Here is a 25,039-nt window from a genome sequence, read left to right as displayed (position 1 = left end):
CTTATTCTTTTCCTGGCATCTACTTATGTATAGAAGTAGCACATGACTTGAGAAATTTTTGTTGGGGCAAAATTTCCTGTATTAAGATAGTGGCTACACATTGGTCCTCCTCAGAAGACCTCCATATTGAGAGCTTTTAGAAGTCCCAGAGCCTAGGCCTTACCCCAGACCAATGACACCAAATTTTCTGTGCCTGGAGCTTTAATGACAGCATATCTGCAAGTTCCCCAGATGATTTCAACATGCTCCCAAATTGAATCAGCCTAGAGCAGTGGTTCTCAGACTTCCATGTGATAAGCAGCCCCTGGAGATTTGTTAATATGTAGTTTCTGATTCAGAGGGACTTGGGGAGGGGGGGCAGATTCTGCATTTCTAACAAGCTCCCATATGACGATAGTAGATGCTATTATGAGAGATGGGAAATTCTCACATGAGGACAGGTAAGAGACCAGCAGTACTGGTCTGCAGCAACTCACATAATTCACAAGGACTTAGCTCAAATATATATATTTGAGAGAGCCTGGCCCTATTACCAATGAATTGAATTTGATTATGCTGGATGGGGCTAATTAACATATAGTGTGTTACTAGTTTTAGAGGTAGAGGTCAATGACTCATCAGTTGTAAATAACACCCAGTGCTCATTATATCACATGCCCTCCTTAATGCCCATCACCCAGTTACCGCATCCCCTACCCCTCTCCCCTCCAGCAACCCCCAGTTTGTTTCCTATGGTTAAGAGTCCCTTATGGTTTGTCTCCTTCCCTGATTTTGTCTTATTTTATTTTTCCCTCCCTTCCCCTATGCTCCTCTGTTTTGTTTCTTAAATTCCACATGAGTGATATCTTGATAATTGTCTTTCTCTGATTTACTTATTTCACTTAGCATAGTACCCTCTAGTTCCATCCATGTCATTGCAAATGGCAAGATTTCATTTTTTTGGTGGCTGAGTAGTATTCCATTACATATATGGATCACATCTTCCTTATTCATCTGTCAGTGGACATCTGGGCTCTTTCCATAGTCTGGCTATTATGGACATTGCTGCTATAAACATTGGGGTGCAGGTGCCCCTTTGGAGCACTACACTTATATCTTTGGGGCAAATACCTAGCAGTGCAATTGCTGGATCTAGGGTAGTTCTATTTTTAACTTTTTGAGGAATCTCCATACTGTTTTCCAGAGTGGCTGCACCAGCTTGCATTTCTACCAGCAGTGTAGCTTCCTCACCAACATTTGTTGTTTCCTAACTGGTTAATTTTAGCCATTCTGACTGGTGTGAGGTGATGCTCATTGTGGTTTTGATCTTGACTTTTTAAATTTTTATTTATTTATTTATTTATTTATTTATTTATTTATTTATTTATTTTTAAAATATTTTATTTATTTATTCATGAAAGACATAGAGAGGCAGAGATAGAGGCAGAGGGAGAAGCAGGCTCCATACAGGAAGCCCGATGAAGGACTCGATCCTGGGACTCCAGGATCATGCCCTGAGCCAAAGGCAGACAGACATTCAACCGCTGAGCCACCCAGGCATTCCAATTTTGACCTTTTTTTAAAAAAAAATTTTTTAGTTATTTAATTTAGAGAAAGAGTGTGTGAGCAGGGTGGGGGGCAGAGGTAAAGGAAGAGAGAGAATCCCAAGCAGACTCCCCACTGAGCACAGAGCTCTATGCGGGTCTCCATCCTGAGACCATGACCTGAGTTGAAATCAAGAGTCACTCAACCAACTGAGCCACCTAGGTACTCCTGACCATTTTTAAAAGGTCCCCGAGTGATGGTTATATTGAATCCCAGGTGGGAAACCCCTGCAGCATTAGGGGTACCTTTAGCTATATAAGTGGCTTATAAAAATTTACCAGGTAGAGGAGGAAAGGAGGGCCAGGAGGGCCCCCTTCCAGCCAAAAGAACCCTTGGACCTGCCAAGGGATATTTTACATCCAAAAGAAGGTCCCTCTGTAGAGAGAACTCACCATAAGGCTACCAGATTTTTTTCAACGCCTCTTAAGCCCTGTTTTGCATATTGTTTGAATACATTTACATGTTGACTATCAAGAGGCCCTAACTCCAAATATGTAAGATAAAATTAAGTTAGCTCTTGTCACCTACTACAATTGTATTCATACACAATAGTCAGTGCTGAGCACAACTCAAGTGTGGAACAGATTTTGAAACAGCCGGAGATGGGGAAGGAAAGGACACAGAAGCAGTATAGGGATGAGAGAGAGGCTTGAGGAAGCTGAGATGGGCTTCTGCCACCTACCCAGCAACAGCCCCCTCCTGAACCTCAGAGTCTGCAACAGAACCTGAAACCCGAACCCTCTCTATACCTTTCTCCTTTTCATTATTCCAGTTTTACTGCCTTTGATCTTTTTCTCTGGAGCTTCATTATGTACTTTAGACTTCCTGAGCTGCTTGCGGACCATTGTTTGGGTGTTCTTCCCTGGACCTTCGGGGCATGTCCTGTTTCTTTTGTGCCACCTCCCCACTGCACTCAGCACAGAGTGAGTCAGAGCCCCTACATACAGTTGTGTGGAGGTATGCCCTGATCGGGGGGTGCCTACAGAGAGGCATGTGTCAGGACTGAGCTTCAGTGTATCTCCACTCACCAAAGCATGTTGCCTCAGAAGTAGGAGGTGTCGTTTTGCCCTTCTACCTGCTGGAAGGTGCCAGGGGGCCCTCTTTTCTTATTTGCAGAGAAGGACCTGACATATGCTAGTGGTGACCCAGTGTAGGTCTCTCCGTAGGTGCTTAATCAGTGCTTGCTGAATAAGTGAACAAATGAACAAACGAATAAATGAAAGAGTATAGTGGAAGGCAAGATTGATAAGAGGCTTCCATAGTCATCTAGGTCTAGGTTAATGAGGCCCTAAATAAACTAGCCTGTTAACACTGTGTTTATGGAAAGGAGGGGATAAATATGGAAAAAGAAGCAACAGACTATGGGTCGGATTAGAGTTTCCAGGATGGCAAAGGAAAGAGGGAATAAAAATGACCTCCTGCCTATAATCACCACTAAAACTTGACTCTTCCACAAGAAGAATAAAGACACTGTGGTTGCAGATCTGTCCTACATACCCACCTCTGGATTGCTGGCTTTTTTAGATGATACGGTAACAGGAATTGTTTGTCTCCTTGTGTGTAAAGCCCTGTGCTGAGCAGTGTGGAGGAGACATAGGCCTTTCTCTCCCTCATAGAACTCAAGACCTAGTGGAAGAGGGTGCTGGAGACAAGATTCCTGATGTAGGGCTGTGCTGACCAGCATTGAACATGAGTGACAAGTTTCAGATAATCATAATAGCTAAGTGCATGATGCTTTACTGCTTGTGGTGAACTCTCCCCTGTATAAGATATAGCAACATATAGCTATCTGTTGCTTCTTACTGAAGAGGGAATTAACACTTAGAGTGACATGGTGGCTTGCTTCTTTTTTTTTTTTTTAAGATAAAAATTTTTTTTAAGATTTTATTTATTTATTCATAGAGACACACAGAACAAGAGAGAGAGACAGAGAGACAGAGAGACAGAGAGGCAGAGACACAGGCAGAGGGAGAGGTGGGCTCCATGCAGGGAGCCCCATGTGGGACTAGATCTCAGGTCTCCAGGATCACGCCCCAGGCTGCAGGCGGCGCTAAACTGCTGTGCCACTGAGGCTGCATGATGGCTTGCTTCTCATCCCATCTTCTGAATGCCAGTCACGGTATTGGATTGAACCATATAAAATGGCTATTTTTGTAAGTCAAAAATGGTCAGATATCCTAAATTGCATATAGTCCATCTTTTCTACTATATTATGAAGCCATTTGAGACCTTTTGGGTGATTTTATTGATTTGTTTTAAGCCAGTTATAGAAGAGATTTTTTTTTAAGATTTATTTATTTATTTATGATAGAGAGAGAGAAAGGCAGAGACATAGGAGGAGGGAGAAGCAGGCTCCATGCCGGGAGCCCGACACGGGACTCGATCCCAGGACCCCAGGATCACGCCCTGGGCCAAAGGCAGGTGCTAAACCGCTGAGCCACCCAGGGATCCCCCTAGAAGAGATTTTTTAAAGGAGCATCTGGCTGGCTCAGTCAGAAGAGCATGTGACTCTTGATCTTGGGGTCGTGAGTTCGAGCCCCACATTGGGTGTAGAAATTACTTAAATAAGTAAAACCTTAAAAAATGAATTTTTTAAAAAAGGAGTAATGCTTCTTCTAGTAAATATGCAAAATAGGAACAAATGTGCAGAAGCAGAAAAATCTTAATCCCAAACTCTACAGTTCAGAGGTATCCCTCATAACATTTTGGTGTCTTTCCTTTCCGATATTTTCCCTTGCATTTTTTTACAATTTGAAATGTTATTGTATATATAATGTTATATCCTCTGTTTAAAAATAGCAGTAACTACCTTAACATTAAATATTTTTATAAACTTAATTCTTAACAATAGCATCATATTCCTTGAATATATATACTATAATTCATCCTACTGTTGGACCTAAAAGTGGTTTTCAGTTTCTTTTTTTTTTTAATTTTTATTTATTTATGATAGTCAGAGACAGAGAGAGGCAGAGACACAGGCAGAGGGAGAAGCAGGCTCCATGCACCGGGAGCCCGATGTGGGATTCGATCCAGGGTCTCCAGGATCGTGCCCTGGGCCAAAGGCAGGCGCCAAACCGCTGCGCCACCCAGGGACCCCTTCGGTTTCTTAATACACATATCTAGTCTTATTTCTTTTTTTAAAGATTTTATTTATTTATTTATTTATTTATTTATTTATTTATTTATTTATTTAATTTTTATTTATTTATGATAGTCACACAGAGAGAGAGAGAGGCAGAGACACAGGCAGAGGGAGAAGCAGGCTCCATGCACCGGGAGCCCGACATGGGAATCGATCCCGGGTCTCCAGGATCGCGCCCTGGGCCAAAGGCAGGCGCCAAACCGCTGCGCCACCCAGGGATCCCATGATTTTATTTATTTGTTTGAGAGAGAAAGCACAAGCGGGGGGAGCAGCAGAGGGAGAGGGAGAAGCAGACTCTCTGTGACCAGGGAGCCCAATGTGGGGCTCAATCGCAGGACCCTGGCTCATGACCTGAGCTGAAGGCAGATGCTTAACCAACTGAGCCACCCAGGCACCCCTCTAGTCTTATTTCTAATTATTTTCTTAAGATAGATTCCGGTCTATTAGTTCGTTCCAGGTGTTATAGAAGGATACCATAGATTGGGTGACTGGTAAACAACAGAAATGTATTTCTCATAGTACTGGAGGCTGGGAAATCCAAGATCAAGGCTCTGACAGATTGGGTGTCTGATGTGGACTCACATCCTGATTGTAGACTTCAGTCTTTTTACCATGTCCTCACATGGCATAAAGGAACAGGGAGCTCTCTAGGGCCTCTTTTCTAAGGGCAAAACCCTCAGGACTTAATCACCTCCCAAAGGTCCCACCTCCAAATACACTGGGGATTACATTTCAACATATGAATTTTAGGGAGTCACAGACATTCGGTCTATAACAATTTCCAAAAGGAATTTTGTCAAACAACTTAAAATTACCGGGTCAAAAAGTAGAAAACTTTTTAGGTCTTTTGATTTGTATCATCAGTTGCTTTTCCAGAACTCTTCTGCCATCTTAATTAACTTTAGCTTGATAGCAGAACTTTAGCCTTAGTAGCAGCCTTGATAGCAGTCCTTTGCTGGTTCTGGTTTGGTTATGATTGATAAATGCTGTAAGAGTTTAAGATGAGAGAGTTTTTTTTTTTTTTTAAGATTTTATTTATTCATGAGAGACACACAGAAAGAGAGGGGCAGAGACACAGGCAGAGGGAGAAGCAGGCTCCATGCAGGGAGCCCAATGTGGGACCCGATCCTGGGTCTCCAGGATCACACCCCGGGCCGAAGGCGGCGCTAAACCGCTGAGCCACCAGGGCTGCCCCAAGATGAGAGAGTTTAAATAATAGTCAAGAAAGCCTCAAGATTCAGAGTGGAATTTGAACTGAACTTGAAGGATCCTTAATATTCTAATAAACTGAAAGGGAAGACTTTTCCAGCAGAAGCACAGCAGAAGCAAAGGTACTCTGGAAACAGTGACTGTGGCATGTTCTAGAGATGATCAAAATCTAAGTTTCCTAAGATACTTACTGAATGGGAATAACGGGATATAAGTTGAGAAAAGGAATATCAGCTGAGAGTGAACTTAATCATATAGGTAGTGAGGAACTGTTGACAGTTTTTTGACCAGGAGATGAGCAAAATAATATTTTAATGATTATAGAAGACTATCTGGGAAACCAGAAACATTAACAGTGGCAGATTTTTTTAAGTGATCATCTGTTTTAATTTTATTTTTATTTATTTATGATAGTCACAGAGAGAGAGAGGCAGAGACATAGGCAGAGGGAGAAGCAGGCTCCATGCACCGGGAGCCTGACGTGGGATTCGATCCTGGGTCTCCAGGATCCCGCCCTGGGCCAAAGGCAGGCGCCAAACCGCTGCGCCACCCAGGGATCCCGATCATCTGTTTTAAAATTACACTTCATATAAATGTGCTAGGAAAGATTTACTCAAGTGCTTAGCATGATGGTGATATGATTTACAACATGAGCTATAGCTGGGAGCTCAGGCTTGAGATTCAAATAGTGTAGCTTGGAGACCACAGTGGCTGGAGCTGAAATGGTGGTCAGAAGCTATTTCACGTGGAAGAAAGCTCAGTTTTCATTAAATGACTGTCGGTTGCCAATAAACAGATGTGTCCAGACATTTACTCTGTCAGGTGAAGTGAGAGATCTAGGAAGGACCACTGAAGCTCTTTCTACTAGAGCCATTCTCAATCCTCTATTTGGGTTTTACACGTGCAGTTACAACAAATTCTGATGAAGAGTAATTTTGACCCCAAGCATTTCCTGGTAAATAAGATTTCATCTTGTTTAATTACTTTTACCAATTTTAAGGAAATGGATACATTGCAAATTTTGGATTCCAGTATGAATAAGTAAAATATGATTCTTGCTGTTACATCATTATATTTTCTCACTTTTAAAAGATAAACCAGATATTTTTAGTCAGTGCACAGCAATGACAGGTGTTTCAGTTTTCTTCAATTAGCTCACCATAATATATTCTTTCAAAATACATTTTATATTAAATAAAATGTCTTATAAAACTTGTACAGTTTTTTAAAAAGATTTTATTTATTTCAGGGAGAGAGAGAAAGAGCGCACGCGAGTGCATGCATTAGGGAGGGACAGAGGGAGAAAGAGAATCCCAAGCAGACTTTCCACTGAGCATGGAGCCCAACTCAGGACTTGATCTCACAACTCTGAGATCATGATCTGAGCCAAAACCGAGTCAGATGCCCAACCAACTGAGCCACCCAGGCATCCCAACACATGCACCACTTTTAAAATCCATTTGTATCTCGCCATACCTCATGTAGCGTAATGCTTATGCTGTGGAAAATAAGACCCAGACTCAAATTTTATAGTGTATTTAGGTTGGCTACAAGAAGGAATGAGGAGTCACACACAAAATTGATAGACCACCAAAGAATGAATGATTTTTCTTGAGATTCATTTTCACAAGGTACCCTAATCATGGCAAAATGTTACATCCATGTAAAATACTTGATGGCATTAACTTAGGATAACTTCCAAAAAGGGAGTTTTCATGAAAAGTAGAGCTGATATATATTTGGAAAGGATGATGCTGTGTACTCAGGGCAGAGTAAAACATTAGGGTGCTTCTGGCTTGCTGTGGCTTTAACCTTTCCTTAACTGGGCACTTCACGACATATATAGCTTGTCTGTCATGGGGAGGGCTGGCTTTGTAGATATGTCATCTGGACAGTCACATATGGCCCTGTGCTTAAAAGGGTCTGGGGCTTGGTTTGATGTTCTTCTGTCACCAATCTTAAAATTCCTAATACATTTTGAACAAGGGCCTATATTTTAATTGTAGACTGGGCCCAAAAATAATGTAGCTGGTCCTGATCTCACCTTCCTTTACCATATGTTATGGGCTAAACCATAGCTTTCCCAGCTCCAAAGTATGGACCAGGTTAGGGGTGAGGGCTGTAATGAGCCAAACAAGCTTCTGGCTAACTCCTCTTATTTCCACAAGAGCCTAAACTGAGTCCAGTAGGGAATGGAAGGAGAGAGCAGGTGTCAGAAGCAGGCAGGGGCCACTGACACCTAGTTTCTCCACTAAGAATAACAACTGTCAAAAAAAAAAAAAAAGAATAACAACTGTCTGTACTCCTGGAAAGCATACCACCACATCTTCCAGGCCCTTACTGGGTGCTTCATGTGCCTTATTTTCTTTAACTCAACCCTCTCAACAACCTGCAAAATTAGTATTATTTTTATTGATGAAGGACCTGAAGTTTTCAGTAATGAAGTTGCCTTCCATTCCAGAGCTAGTACTGATCTTTTCCCATTCATTATCTTTTTTGCTCCCTTACAGAGTAGCCAAGCATCCTTGTCTGTTGTTAAAACTGAACTTCAATCACTTATTTGCCGATTTTAGACTCATTGGCAGGGAGAGGGCCATAGACTAATGTTTATATAGGTTGTTTATTTTCTGCTTCTGTTTTCTTATAATTATAGATAGTTACTTAGGACCTTCTGGATATAAATTTATTTTCTCTCTGTTCATGGATACTATCTGGATAATATATTAATACTGGAATGTTTTTCCAAGATGAAATAGGTACACACTCCTTCTTTTGTCTGAAGATTGTCTCAATAAACAGCGCTATATATTTTTTAAACTGTAGCCAAAAGGACATTTTGTTTCTTGGTTATTTCTGTTATTATTGTTTTCCTAGTTATATGTGATTGTGATCTGCTGAAATTAAAATAATCATGTTTCCCGTTTTATTTTGCATTAAAATATAGTTTTTCAAAAATTTGTAAATAGATTCTATTCTAGACTAACCCCAATTATGTCTCCTGCAGGAAACCATTTCTGGTAGCTGATGTGCCCAGGCTTGGGTACAGTTCCTCATCCAATCACAGGTACGTTCCCCGGAGGGCAGTGCTCTATGTACCTGGAAATGATGAGAAGAAAATAAAGAAGATTCCCTTCCTGAATGTAGATTGTGCGGTGCTCGACTGCGAGGATGGTGTGGCTATGAATAAAAAGGTAATAGCATGATTTTTCCTTAGGACAGGAAAAAGAAGTGGATTGAAATTTGGTGCTGTCTTGGTAACATTGCTCACTAATTGAAAAGATGCTACCACCCTCACCTTTTGCTATTACTAATATATTCTTGACCCAGTCTTCCTATGGGTTCTGAATGTGTGTCTCTTTTCTCCAAGAGAAAGGAAGAACCCAACCAAAATATACTTAAAATCATGACCTTCAGTATATGTGACTATATATTGATAAAGAGATAAGACAATCTATTTTGGCTATACAATTTACCACTTAGGGCAAATGAGTTTAATCTGAGAATTATGATATAAATCTTTTAGACCAGAAAGACGCAACTAGGAATTTATTTCTTTTTTTAAGTAGGCTCCACCCTAGAGCCCAATGCAGGGCTTGAACTTAGGACCCTGAGATCAAGACCTAAGCTGAACAGGGCTGGACACTCAAGTGACTGAGCCGCCCAGATGCCCCAGGAATTTATTTAATTTTAATATTGAGAAATAGCTTTATCTTTTCTGGGACAAGTGCCAAGAAAATAAAAGATAGACTTTTACAAATAAGTCACCATTTTTCTTACTTAATTTAAGGGAAACTACATGCAGAACCTTAGGGTTGCAGCTTTTGGCTGATTCCCTCATGGCCTGACCAGAGAGGACTGAGCCTTAAAAAGTATCCCATTGTAACAGGTACAAGAGGTTCTTCCTGGGTGGTGGCATAATGGATGCTTTTTGTTTCATTTGGTATACTTAACTTCATTTTCCAGGTTTTTATAATTAAGATGGATTTGTTTAGTATTTAGGTGAAATAATTAAGTGTAAATCATTATAACAATAAGTTCTCTTTGTATGGAACTTTTGAAGTTAAAACCTTGTTTTTACTTGACCTTTTTCCTTTTTTTTTAAAGATTTTTTTTCTTTAACGATTTTATTTATTTATTCATAGAGACACAGCTAGAGAGAGAGGCAGAGACACAGGCAGAGGGAGAAGCAGGCACCATGCAGGGAGCCCAATGCAGGACTCGATCCCGGGTCTCCAGGATCACGCCCTGGGCTGCAGGCGGCGCTAAACCACTGCACCACCGGGGCTACCCTACTTGACCTTTTTCTATCTAGTCCCTAGACAGTGACGTTGTCTGGGAATAAATTGTAGGGCTGGGTGATAGAGGGAGATAGCCATCTGGATTTATGCCTATCTGGACACTTTCTTGTCTAAAGTTATCTGAAATAGCATGGCTGTACTGTACAGCTTTCTTGATTAGTTGCTTTCTTTGGAGAGTCTAGCAAACAAATATTTGCCTTAATTAAAAAAAAAAAGACAAAGTTAACTTCCAACATCTTCCTAATGGTCAAATCAAGACTTTTCAAGTATTTGGAAAAGGATTAGAATAAGCATGTGGAATCTAAAGAGCCTCCTCGACATCTTTGGCATGCCCCAAGGAAAATACAATTAATCTTCTTTTTCCCAAAGATTAAGGTAAATAGGCCTTTTCTTGGAGGATATAATGTGCTTCCAATATGCTCCCTTCCAAATATCATGTAGTGCGCTCTAAGATTAGATACTAAATTGTAATTTCAGTTCTTTGTGACCCAGGGCAATTCACTTTACTTCTTTGCCTCAATTTCTTATCTATACTGTGGGTTGACAAAATCTTCTTTTGTCAGAGACAGGGATTATTATGAAGAAAAGTTTGATAAAATGCCTGGGAGTAGCTTGATTTCCTATAGGAAATAGATTAGATAAATCCTATAGTAATCATGATTAGAGGAGAATTTATTTTAGCATGTAGCACAGTGAGCCATTAGGTACCCTGATAAACTTCTAATTACATTCACAAATCTTGAGGCTATCTTCCCATATCAACCAGAGGATGTTTTCTGCCACCCAAATAAGTTGGAAATATGGTCCATTCTTGCCTCACATTTCCTTAGTGTTCACCTGTGTTCTCAAGCGCATCCTTGTACCCAGAGCCTCTACTTATGAGGACGAGGAAGCGAAGGAAAGGGAGGAAGGAATTCCTGATGGGCAGGCTATGCCTGCCATCTTTGGGTCTATATCCAGACAATGTCTTCATCAGGACACTCCGGTTCTCTTAATGCAGTTAAACTTCCCATTAATTGCTCAGCTTGTAAAAAAATTTTTCTTAAGATCTCTATCCAGGACTTAATTTTATCTCATATGTTTTATTTCATTTCTACCTTGCCTATCAAGATCTTTTTTTATTTTGATTCCATCATCCATTATTTATAGCATTTGAAAATTTGACCAGCATATCATATGAAAATGTAACAAGTTTTTGATGGAAGTGTTGAAGAGGTTGGAGCCAAGTACTGCAAAAGCATGCAACTAGAAGCTTCTGTTCATGTTTTATTTGTATAGTGCTGACTAAATGCCAGGCACTGTTCTAAGAGCTTTAATTTGTATAAAAACCCAGTATGGTACTACTATACTGTTTCTACAGATAGAAACTAAGGCATGGAGAGGTCAATTTTATGAATCAGTACTGTGAGTTTGGTTATTCAATCACCTAATGCTCCTAAAATCCAATCTTTTCATAAGGATTTACAAGAGATTTTTATCTAATGCCATTTCAAAATAAAGATACCATCCCAATTAACTGCCTAGAAATGCCTTCTCCCCCTGCACTTAACACCTTGCCACAAAAACGAAGTTAAGCAGATGAGACTTGATCCTGAAGACCCCTTATCAGTACCTAGCTGTCTTCATTTTGAAGTGCTGGAGATAGAAAAATAGTAATAGCTACCATTTACCAAGAATTTTCTATATAGGAGGTGTTATAGTAAATCCTTTTTTTTTTTTTTTAAGATTTTGTTTATTTATTCATGAGAGACACAGAGAGAGAGGCAGAGACATAGGCAGAGGGAGAAGCAGGTTCCATGCAGGGATCCCGATGTGGGATTCAGTCTCTGGACTCCAGGATCATGCCCTGAGCCAAAGGCAAACGCTCAACCGCTGAACCACCCAGGCATCCCTATTTTAAATGCTTTTTATGTATTATCTCATTTAATCCTTGCAGCAGTTTTCAAATATGTCCAAGATCACAGTGCCATTAAATACAGAACCAAGATTTGAATCTCCTAGAATTTTTGCCAGGAATCAGCCTCAAGTTCACCTGTCTGCATAATCCCATAATTAAACTTTTTTTCCTTTCTTGGCAAATTTATACCTTGGCTTTTCTTTATCTTTTGTCATCTTTGTGACCTGATGGTTTCTCAGAGATTACTGATGGGAGATTTGTATTCACCACTGCAAATTCTTGTACTGTCCTGGGATTGTTAATCTAATTAGATTAAGTCTAAATAGATTTAGGGACTTCGATTCATTTGAAATGCCCAGATACGTCTGAAACTTCTCACATATCACACATATATTATTTTTTCTTTGTTGAGGTCATCTTTTAATCATATTTCTTTTTTTTCTTTTTTTTTTTTTAAGATTTATTTATTTATTTATTTATTCAGAGAGAGCGAGAGAGAGGCAGAGACACAGGCAGAGGGAGAAGCAGGCTCCATGCAGGAAGCCTGACATGGGATTCGATCCCGGATCTCCAGGATCACACCCCAGGCTGCAGGCGGTGCTAAACCGCTGCGCCACCGGGGCTGCCCTTTTAATCATATTTCTTATTGAATATTAGTCTTTTTGATGAACAAGATGGAGTAGAGACCATTTTTAGGCAGTTTCTTTTTCTTTTCTTTTTTTTAAAAGATATTATTTATTTATTCATGAGAGAACACAGAGAGAGAGAGGCCAAGACACAGGCAGAGGGAGAAGCAGGCTTCATGCAGGGAGCCTGATGTGGGACTCGATCTCGGGACTCCAGGATCATGCCCTGGGCCAAAGGCAGGTGCTAAACCACTGAGTCACCCAGGGATCTCCGGGAGTGTATTTCTTAAGAAATACATGTTAAAACTCACTTCAGGAGGTAGCTCAGTCAGTTAAGTTTCTGCTTCAGCTCAGGTCGTGATCTCAGGGTCCTAGGATCAAGCCCTACATGGGGGCTTTCTTGATCAGCAGGGAGTCTGCTTCTCCCTCTCCCTTTATACCTCTCAATAAATAAAATCTTTTTTTAAAAACCTCATTTCAGATCGTTTTTTTCATTTCAGATGTTTTCATTATAGTTTTGCTAAACTCAACTATTGTCTAATCAACTTTCTTGGCACTATTAAAACTTGCTTCATTTTGTAACTCTTTTTATTTCTTTTTTATTAGTAGACTAAATCAATCTTTCATTTGATTGACATTGTGGAGTATGGGTTTGTAATGAAAACAATAGGAGTTTCCACGGAGCAGTGTATAATACCTTCCTGCAGGCTCTAAGCCTGTCCTGCTAATCCAATTTGTGTTTAAGTAGCTCCTTCATGTCAAGGATGGCACTACCAGCTCACCTTCCCAAGTATGGATGATGAAAAGACTGTCTTCACTCCCTTCATTACATTTTTCTTTTTGTTGTTAAATGTGTGAGAGATACAGAACTGCATAAGCCACTGCTTGCTGGAACACAGTGAAAATAAGCCAAGTAATATACAGATTTCTGGTGAATTTCCATGACACTTGGGTGAGGCCAAGAAAGTAGGAGTGGAATAAATAGAGACAAGATTCCAGGGTTGCTATTTTAGTTGAGCAGTTATTAAGGTAAATACTTAAATTGATTTAATATTTAAGCTTAAATATGTAAATTTAGACACTGGATATCTAAATAAATATTGAGTATCTACTCAACCAGGCACTGTGGCAAGAAGGAGGGGAACAAAGATGATTGCATGGTCCCCAATGTGGAGGACTCAAAGGCTGGTGGTGAGACAGGGAAAAAGTAAAAAATAAAAAATTATAATCTAACCATAAAAGTCTATAAGAACATATATTTTTTGTTCTCATTGGATTCTAAGTATTTTTTTTTAAATATTTATTTATTTATTATTTATGATAGACACAGAGAGAGAGAGAGAGGCAGAGACACAGGAGGAGGGAGAAGCAGGCTCCATGCCAGGAGCCGGACATGGGACTTGATCCCGGAACTCCAGGATGGTGCCCTGGGCCAAAGGCAGGCGCCAAACCACTGAGCCACCCAGGGATCCCTCTAAGTATTTTTTTAAAGATTTATTTATTAGAGAGAGAGAACGTGAGTACACACGTACATGAGTTGGGGGAGGAAGGGAGGGAGAAGGAGAGAGAATCCCAACCCAACTCCCTGAGGATTGAGGAGCCTGATGAAGAAGGTGGAGTGAGGCTTCATTTCACAACCCATGGGATCATGACTTGAGCCAAAATCACGAGTCAGACACTTAACCGACTGAGCCACCCAGGTGCCACAGTTCTAAGTATTTTTTAATTTCTATTTTCATATCTTTCTTGAACCAGGAGCCAGTAAAGAATGCATTCCTCTCTGCGGTAAAGAACCAATTTGGGGGCAGCCCCGGTGGCCCAGTGGTTTGGCGTCGCCTTCAGCCCAGGGTGTGGTCCTGGAGACCTGGGATTGGGTCCCACGTTGGGCTCCCTGCATGGAGCCTGCTTCTCCCTCTGCCTGTGTCTCTGCCTCTCTCTCTCTGTGTCTCTCTCATGAATAAATAAATAAAATCTTTTTTTAAAAAAATAAAGAACCAATTTGGTTATTTTTATTTGTTACTTTATTAGAAATGTTCTAAGCATTTCTAATCTATTGTTGACTGATATTTTTATAAAATACAAAAAAAATTGCTAGAAAAATTAAATGCTGCTTGGGTGTCACAACAATGTCGAGTACTATAGAAGTTTCTGAATTCATACCCCTCATTTCATGCTACGTACCTCGTAGCGTCATGGTCTTGGTCAGAGTTTGTGGACCAAGACTAGTCTGTAGACCACAGTTTGAGTAGCAGAGGCTTAGAGTTTTTACGTTTTCAAGCAGATGAGAAAGTTTTTATTTGTTCTTTTATTTCTAATCTCTAGCTTAGTTGCATGATGGTTAAAGAATGTGACCTGAATAATGCTGATTTTTAGAAATTTATTGATTTCTGCTTTACATGAGCCATTTTTGTAAGTGTCTCATATGTGCTTAAGAAGACTGTGTAATTTCTGTTTACTAGACCAGAGTTCTATATATTTTTCCATTAGACCAGACTTGTTAACTATATTATTCAAATACCCAAGTCTTTACTGATTTCTATCAGCTTGATATATCAATAATTGAGAGGCTAGTTGAAATTTAGGCTCCAATAGATAATTTTCCAATTTCCCCCTTTAGTTTTATCAATTTTTGCTACTTGTAGTTTGAGCCTATGATATTGAGTATATAAAAATTCAGAATTATTGTATCTTCCTTGTATATTGAATCACTTATTATTATGCACTGACCCTCTTTGTCCCCTAAAATGTTTTGCTTTAAAGTTTCTGTGATCTCATATGAATCCACCAGTTTCCTTTTGGTTTGCATCTGCCCAGTATATTGTTTTTAGCCTTTTGCTTTCAACTTTTCCATATCTGTATATTTTAAATATATCTCCTATTGTTTTTTTTTAGGATTTTATTTATTTATTCATGATAGACATAGAGAGAGAGAGAAAGGTAGAGACACAGGCAGAGGGAGAAGCAGGATCCATCTGGGAGCCCAACACGGAACTTGATCCCGGGACTCCAGGATCACGCCCCTTGCCAACAGCAGGCGCTAAACCATTGAGCCACCCAGGGATCCCTTCTCCTATTGTTTTTAAATTTTTTTAATACCTTTGTGGATAATCTCTGTCTTCTGAATGGAACACTAATCCACTTACTTTTTATTTTTATTTTATTTTTAAGTTATCTCTACACCCATTGTGGAGCTTGAACTCACAACCTGGAGATCAAGAGTCACATGCTTCTACCAAATGAGCCAACCAGATTTACTTTTAATGTAATTACTGAAAAATTTAAATTTAAATATTACATTATTTTTGCTCTATTTTTCTCATCTTTCTGTGTTTTTTCCCTCTCATCTTTCCTGCCTTTTAAAGATTGACTTTTTTCATTTCTTAGTCCTTGTTTTCCTTTCTTAGTTTAGAAGTTATGACTGTATTTCTAACTTTCATTGGTTACTCTTGAAATTTTACCAGTATACTTAACAAAGCTTAAAATTAACCTACACCTTCTTCCTGGGCAACACAAGAATTTTAGAAAACTTTATTTTTATTATTATTATTATTATTTAATGATAAGTTACCTGCAATTAGAGAGGTTTGGAACCTTTTTCTTTTTTAAGATTTTTAAAATTTATTTATTCATGAAAGACACACACAGAGAGAGAGGCAGAGACACAGGCAGAGGGAGAAGCAGGCTCCATGCCGGGAGCCTGATGTGGGACTCAATCCTGGGTCTCCAGGATCATACCCCGGGCCAAAGGCAGGCACCAAACCACTGACCCACCCAGGGATCCCCAAATTTTAGAAAACTTTAAATCCAATCCTCTCCCTTGTAATTGATGTTATTTTTGCCTAGTATTTCAATTATCTCTTTTTAATCTCACAAATTTTGTATTGTTGCTGTCATTATTTTATATATACAGCATTTATTTAGATTAACCTACCCACTTCATCATTTCTTTAACTTGCTCATTATTACCCTTTTTTACATCTCAGATCTCTCTGGGATCATCTTTCTTCTGATGTGCCTCCTTCAGAGTTTCCCCTATAGCAAAGTTTTGATGATGTAATCACAGTTTTTATTTGTTTGAAAATGTCTTTTTGTTTGGTGAGGTAGAAAAATCTGGACTAATAGTTATTTTCTCTTAGAACTTTGAAGATGTTATTTCATTTTTTTCTGGTCAAAGTTATTTCATTTTTTTCTGGCTTCTGTTATTGCTTTTGGGAACTCCATTGTCAGTCTACAAACAAGGTTACTTGCCTTTTCTTCTTTGGCTGCTTTTAAGATCCTCTTGTCTTTGCTGTACTGAAATTTCACTAAAATATTGACTAAGTGTTAGGGTGCCTTGTGGTTCAGTCTGTTAAACATCCGACTCTTGGTTTTGGCTCAGGTTATGATCTCAGGGTCTTGAGATTGAGCCCTGTATCAGGCTCCATACACAGCAGGGATTCTGCTTGAGATGCCCTCTCTCCCTCTCCCTCTGCCTCTCACCCCCTACCATCTGTTCACAGACACTCTTTCTCTCTCTCAAATAGATAAATAAAATCTTTAAAAAATATTGACTAGATGTTGGCTTATTCCTCCTTCCCTTCTTTTCCTTACTTTCTTTAGTATAAGTTGCTTTTCCCATATTTGTGGATTCATGTCTTTTATCAGTTCTGTAAAATTTCCACCATTAGCAATTCAGATATCACGTCTATTCCATTCTTTCTGTTCTTTCCTTCAGGGGTGTAAGTAGACCTACTAGGAGCTTTTCATCCTATCCTCCGTGTCTCTTAGTATCTTTTCATATTTTCTGTCTTTTTGTCTGTCTGTGCTACACTGCTGGTTAGTTCTTCATATCTGAACAACACTTTTATCATTCTCTTCAGTTGTATTTATTTTACCCATCCTCTGAGCTTTTTATTTTAATTGTTATATTTTTCATATCTAGAAGTTCTGTTTGACTTTTTTCATATCTACTTGGTCTATTTTGAATGACTATTTCAATTCTTTTATTTTCTTTTTTCTTTTTTTAAGGTAGGCTCCACGCCCAACACGGGCGAGTCAGATGCTCTACCAACTAAGCCAGCCAGAAGCCCCAATTTTAATTCTTTTTGCTTTTAAATCACTTCTTGTTGTTCACTGACTCATAGTCATGATCTGAACTCATATTGATTGAAATTAATTCCTGGGAATCCCAAGGGCCTAGAGTAGGGAGCTTTTCCTCCAAGAAATTGTGTTTGCTTCTGCTGGGAGTCAGGGATATTACTAATTTGGAGTCTCAATTTGTTCTCCTCCAACTTTGCAGTGATCTCAGACTTAGTATCCTGATACCAGGTCTGATATAGGTATTTAGTTCTAAGCTTTCTTACTTTTCTGACCCTTCATAAATCAAACATCAGCTCTATGTTGTTGTTTTACAATGGCCTTGGGAAAATTCCCTTGCATTCTTATGAGCCCAGCAATGCAATGAAAAGTACTCATGTTGAAATGGATCCATCTTATGGTTGGATGGCCCTTTAGAGAATCTGGTTTGCCATATTGCCGAAGTAAAGTATCCAACCTTTAATTTTCTTTTTTTAATTATAAACTTAAAGGGATGCCTGGGTGGCTCAGTGGTTGAGCATCACCTACAGCTCAGGGTATGATCCCAGAGTCCTGGGATTGAGTCCCACATTGGGCTCCTGGCAGGAAGCCTGCTTCTCTCTGCCTATGTCTCTACCTCTCTCTGTGTGTCTCTCATAAATAAATAAAATCTTTCTTAAAAATTATAAACTTGAACAGAATAATCTAAAATTACACGTAAAAAATCAAATAGTTATGAGATAAGCAGTCCCTAAACATCATTCCATTTCTCCCCTTCAGACACAGTCCCTTTTATCTCTTCTAGCTTACTTTTGTGGCAATAACTCCCCTATCTCTAAATGATAGACTTCTTGAATTATTTTTTCAGTTTCAGGCATGATATTGACTCCTTGCTATGGGATTTTCCCCACCACCACCCTTACTACTATGTGTGAATTTCCTCATCTCTCAGTTGTTCGATAAAATTATATATAACTTTGATAAGATTAGTATTTAGTGTAAAAACTACTTAGAGTTTAACTACGTAGTAATAAATCAGTTATCTTTTTTCCCCCTGCCAACCTGTTGTTTCCGCTGGAGTTCATAATTACCTTTCCTTTCCCCTGAATTTGTTTCATATTCAGTTGTTACAAAGTGAAAACTTACTTCCTCACTAATTATCTAAATCTCTTCTAAATATGTTCAGAAGCATCCAGTATTTTATGTTTCATCTTCTTGTGGAAATGTGTCCTTGTGTCTTCTCATCCCCTGTAAGAGTTCCTGAGAGATAGTTCTCTTATTCTTCCTTTAAAAAAAAAAAAAAGATTTTATTTATTTACCCATGAGAGACACAAAAAGAGAGAGAGGCAGAGGGAGAAGCAGACTCCATGCAGGGAGCCCAAGGTGGGACTCCATCCTGGGACTCCAGGATTAGGCCCTGAGCCAAAGGCAGATGCCCAACCGCTGAGCCACCCAGGCGTCCCGATAGTTCTATTTTGAAGGACAAAAGCAACTTACATGAACATAGTATTTTTTTTTTTTCTAATATGATTTGCAAGTAGTGGGGATGTATTAGGACTTTATAGTCATGAGGGGTATTACACCTACCCTTCAGGAAGCCAAAGGAGGAACTCTGAATTGTAATTCAGGGAAGATTTTTCTGTGGGAACCTAAGGTAAAATCTGGGATGTCACTTGTGGGCACCTTGACTTGGTACCAGGAACCCAGTTCAGTAGAAAGGGTAGAGAACTTGACAACATGAAGCCTATTTAAATTTCCCAGTTTTAACACTAGCTAGTCAGGAAACTTGAGTTTATAAACTCAAGAGCCTCTGTTTCCTTCTGTGTTCCATAAGATAGGTGATAATGAAACCTGCACTGCCCACCATAGGACCAGCTCTGAGGTTCAAACAGAACAGCACTTTGTAAACTCTCACGCATTACAAAAATATTTCTTTAAGTAATGGTATCATTCTTTTTTTTTTATGATAGAGAGAGAGAGAGAGAGAGAGAGGGATAAGCAGGCTCCATGCCGGGAGCCCAACGTGGGACTCGATCCCGGGACCCCAGGATCGCGCCCTGGGCCAAAGGCAGGCACTAAACCGCTGAGCCACCCAGGGATCCCTAGTTGTATCATTCTTAAAGGAATAAAGCTTAGAAAACTTAGGAGAATAGATAATATGTTCCATAAGATGTCCCTTTCACATAGAGGAAAGTTATTTGATGATCAAGAACACACATATTGAAGTCAAGCTGCCTATGTGTGGATTCTGGTAATATCTTGTCCTAATAGTGTGACCTTGGGCGAATTACTCTGCTTCTCTGTGCCTCAGTGTTCCTTCTGTAAGTGCTATAAGAAGGTTTGATAAATACTTAAAGAGCAAGTGTCTTAACTATATTCCTGACCAAGGGTCTGATGGATTAATTCAAGTCTCCTTGCAATGCCAAGATTCACTGGTATTGATTCATACCTTAGATTCTTGACTCTCATAGGGTAATATATTGGCATAGATAGGTTTTTGCTCTAAATGTGATGGAGTTTGCCAATTTTGCTATTTTTTTAACCTTTCTCTTAAAATGGTAGACAAATAAAGAAAAGACCCTAGAGACAAAATACCAATTTTTCTACTTTCCTCACAGATTTTTTTTAAGATTTTATTTATTTATTCATGAGAGACACAGAGAGAAGGCAGACACAAAGGCAGAGGGAGAAGCAGGCTCCCTGCAGGGAGCCCAATGCAAGACTTGATCCTGGGACTCTGGGATCACACCCTGAGCTTAAGACAGAGGCTCAACCACTGAGCCACCCAGGTGTCCCTCCCTCGCAGATTTCTTAACACTAGGAGGCTAGAGACAACTATGTCAGGAATATCTTACTTATTCTTTTTCTTAGGAAACCAGAAAAGAGATTATCTTTCTTGAGTAGCTAATCAATAAATTTTTACCTTGCATTTACTTTCTTGGCAGAAAGGGAGTAGGAAGATGGTAGAGGAAGGTAGACAGATCTGCCTGTGAGGGCCTGGGCCCCATGAGAATAATTAGAGTAAGGAAGAGCTAGGCTGTGGTCTAGGTCCTGAGAAAGACCTGTTTAAAATGACATTCTCCATTTTGGGAAACTGAAGGAGGAAGACTGTCACAGAGCTTCCCTTAGTAGAATGTCAGGGGGAGCCTCTTGGTTGGTAGGGATTGGAACAGCAGCTCTCTTCCCACCACTTGCTCTGCTTGGCAGAGGACCTAGGACTGCCAGGAGGACCATGTTGTCAAAGCTGCCCACTGTCATAAAAAGCAAGAGGGAGCCATTTGCCTTCTAAGCAACCACCAGTGCTTCAGAAGCCCCATAGGATCATTCCATGAGGCCATGTTCTTTGAATGCTTCTCGTCCCTCTATCCACTTTGGATATCAGTACACATGTGAGGCCTACAGAAAGGTTAGTGGTTGTGAAGGAAACAACAATTTCAGGCAACACTGCAAAGGCAAGGGAAGTGCAATTGTGTCCCCAGTAGAGAGCAACTTTCTAAGTACTCTTCACAAACAATAATTGAGAAAGCGCTCCTGATTACCTGTCAGATTGCAGAACCCTGGAGTCAGTTGCATTTGAGAGTTTGAGTTGCTCATTAAGAAACACCAAATATCATGATCTCAGGGTCATGGGATCAAGCCCTGAGTTGGGCTGGGTGTGGAGCCTGTTTGGGATTCTTCCTCTCCCTCCTCCCCACTCCTGCACATGCACTCTCCTCTCTCTCTCTCTCTCTCAAAAAAAAATAAAATAAAATAAAATAAAATAAAATAAATAAATAAACTAAATGTCAGTCAAGGCCTTTGGCTTATATTATCAATTGAAAAATATGACTATGACTTCCTGACACTCATCAGTTTAAGCAGTTAACTCTTGAGTTCCTTTGTAATGCCTTTAATTGTCATACAGATCCTTTTCTACCCTGAACACATGTATTCTAATTTGTGCTCTTTCATTTGGTTTCTTTTTGTGCACATTCATGTGTGTGCAAATACACACAAGTACATTATTACTACACCCCATTTGTACTTACCATATGCACACACAAATCCATTTAGCTAAATTTTAAATACCTGTGCTGTTACTTCAGTTGAAATAAATTTGTAGAGTAGTGAGGTGTATTCTCCCTACAGGGAGAAAGCTAACTGACGTGCAATGAATGATTAAATGTATACAGGGGCGTAGGGCGCTAACTCCTCTTCAGTAGGGGTGTGAAATTGGGATGGAAGGCTCCTCTCCCAGGGGCCTTGCCTTTATTAAACGACTTGAAAGCTTGGGAGATTTCTTCAATAGGAATTGGGGTATCTGTGAGTCTTTTTGGAACAGTATGGAAAGCTGAACTGTGCTTAGGAACTCTGCAAGGTCTTTTTGATCCTTAAAGGTTCTGATACAAATACCTTTCCAGGTTTTCAAAGAAATAGTAAAGTGTTTTCGGTCTTTTATTAATCCCTTCATACCCTTAAATAACCTTTCCCCTTTTGTGGAGTAATTGCTTTAACCTCCCCCAGAAAAACTCTGACCTTTTCCCCCCTCATTGTTTTATTCTTCAAAACAGGGTTCTTTTTAATGCAAGGATTCAAATATCTCTATTAGGGTCATACTAGTCAGCAATTTCCATTTAATGAGCTCAACAAAATCTCTTTACAAAGAAATACAGGCTTCAAATAACCAGTTATTTCTTTTCCTGCAATTCCTAGGAATCCAATTAAGACAGTATGATCTATAATATGATATACCTGACCATGGAAAGCCCAAGCCTAGAACAGATCTTTGAGCTCCAGTTCAAAATTAAGATTGAAAGAAAGGAACCCAGCTTAAATGAGCTGAAACTTTATAAAAGTAGAAACTATAGTCATTTCCTTCAAAATGAAGTAAGAAATAACTTGAAATCTGTAGTGAAAATCATTAAGCTGATTTATTCCAAATTTAGTTACCGGTGAAAAAAAATCTCTTCTTTTTTTATCAAGGGACCTCAGGTCATTTTCACAAAATAAGCCTAGGAGACCTCAGTTTGGTAAATTTCAGTCACTAAAAAATTGAGTACATATAGCTACAACCAAAATGAAGGAGCTACAGCATGAAATTTTGCAGTGCAACATACTTGATATCAAAGAATAGTATATTCTTCAAGTTTTCCTATTTCAGTGACCACAATTTATAAGTATTAAATGCCACCATGTTTTCAATAATGAATTATTGGGTATATTTTAAGGCATAATTTAACATTTTGAGTTAGAGAGGTGATTAAGAAATAATACACTTTTGCCATGTATTTTTTTAATACATCAGAGTTTCTCAGGATGATGAGAATTTAATTCTTATTCTATACCTGCTGAGTAGGTTGGAGAAGATGGTGTTTTGATGGGAAAAGAAAAGTGTGGCTTGTCAGAAGCAAATGTCAAGTCAAAAACTAACCCAAAGCATAGCCTGCCTTTCTAATAAAGATATGCTGTCTGTTTCAGATATGTTTTTGCAACTTTTTCCCACTTAATAAAATCAGTGGTCATAAATTAACCTGCAAAAGTTAGTAGTTGTACCCTGAATTTCCACCCAAGTCTTGTCTAAGAAGCACATATTTTTGGGAAAAGTACTGAATAGCTCCAGGTAACTAGACCAGAAAGACCTTCCTACACATGTGTCAGAAGAGCAAAAGCCTAGAAAGATGAGCCAGGGAACTGGCCTGAGATGAAAGTAGGCTTCCCAAAGATGCCTCAAGTTTTTCCAGTAGAGGATGAATTCTTGGAACCTCAGAGGGTGGAAGAATGAAGCTAGATTAAGCCCCAAGAGGCTGTTCTACTAAGCCTTTTTATAAACATTATCTAATTGCCTTTCCATAGTGGCAGGAGGCTGATGGTCTGGCATAAATATAAAGAGCTTCTCTTTCTGGATGGCTAGATGCATAGGGGAAGGAAAGTAGAAAAGTAGGGCCAATAAATACAAAGAACTAACAAGGGATGCCTGGATGGCTTAGCGGTTGAGCGTCTGACTTTGGCTCAGGAGGTGATCCCCGAGTCCCCAAGATTGAGTCCCACATCGGGCTCCCTGCATGGAACCTGCTTCTCCCTCTGCATATGTCTCTGCCTCTCTCTCTCTCTCTCTCTCATAAATAAATCTTAAAAAAAAAAAAAAAGAAAAAGAAAAAAAAAGAAAGAACTAACAAATAGGCTGTCAAAGCAAAGGAGCCTGAAGTGGGTATGAAGCACCCAAGTTTGGAACCAATATATGAGAAGGTTAGGGAGACCTTTATCAAGAATTCCATTGATCAAGGAGCTCCCACTCTCTGAGCTGGGAGCTGTGACTGGGTTTTCTTTCCACATTTGCCTGGGAGACATACTGAGCATATCACCCTTCAGTTCTGAGGGTCATAGTAGGTATGGACAATATCACCACTCCTTCCTGGGTTCTCCTTGGATTTTGAATTTTGGTCCATTCCTGGGCCAAAGGCAGCTAGCTATCTACAATCATTCTTTCTGGCCTCTGCCCTAATTGGAGTGAGCCTTGGAGCTGACCGTGGTGCTGAAGGTGATATGGGACCAATACTAGAGAACATTTAGAATATGTCTATGTGCCAGCACTACTTCTAGGTGCTTTGCATGGATTGCCTCATTTCATATGCACACCAGCTCTATGAAGGAGGTACTGTTATTCCCACTGACAGATAAGGAGATTGGAATACAGAGAGGTTAACAAACTTGCCCAAGGTCACACAGCCAATAAGTGGGAAAGCTGTACACTCTAGAGCTTCACTTGTGGTCACTATGATGGGAGAACAGAGGACTAGCTGAGGACAAAGCACAAGCCTGGGACAGCACATTGACAAGTCCTTGAAACAGGCAAAGGGACATTCCTCTACAGACTCAACTGCCTCCATGTTAATACTTTGCTAAGGGCAAAAACAATCTTAGCCCGACTGCCAGGATCTTGTAAGTCTACTTTAACATAAAAATTGCTTTAGAAATTTCCCTTTATCAACAAAAAAGAAAAAAAAGAAAAGAAAAAAGAAATTTCCCTTTATCTCTAAACCCCCAAGATACATGTTGGCAATCATTCTCCAAGCACATGGCCCACTGATATACATCTGAAGGGTTTCATGACTCAGGTTTTATTAGACAGTAATAAGTGACCTTTTCCCAACAATAGCTACCTCAAGGTCCTGGAAACTTTGCTTCCAGAATTCCTTAGAGAGTACAGTATCCTCAAACCCTTCCCAACTCCCAGGTATATAATCAG

At 39.6% G+C, this 25,039-nt stretch overlaps 1 protein-coding gene across 9 annotated transcripts in view; it reads left to right on the top strand.

Moving 5' to 3' along the window:
• CLYBL (citramalyl-CoA lyase) overlaps positions 1-25,039 on the top strand; it is a 301,132-nt gene that overhangs the window by 145,088 nt on the left and 131,005 nt on the right. For all 9 annotated transcript variants that reach the window (XR_013355530.1, XM_077855081.1, XM_077855080.1 and 6 more), the window contains exon 2: positions 8,943-9,129. Coding sequence is in view for 8 of the 9 variants with exons in the window: in XM_077855081.1 (XP_077711207.1) it covers positions 8,943-9,129 (187 nt within the window). In the remaining variant the exon portion in view is untranslated. The remainder of the gene's footprint in view (positions 1-8,942; positions 9,130-25,039) is intronic.

This window comes from Canis aureus, chromosome 17 (assembly GCF_053574225.1).
Source record: "Canis aureus isolate CA01 chromosome 17, VMU_Caureus_v.1.0, whole genome shotgun sequence".
In the NCBI taxonomy this organism is placed as follows: Eukaryota; Metazoa; Chordata; class Mammalia; order Carnivora; family Canidae; genus Canis; species Canis aureus.
Note: the sequence above shows the minus strand (reverse complement) of the source record. Positions and strands in the feature narration are given on the sequence as shown.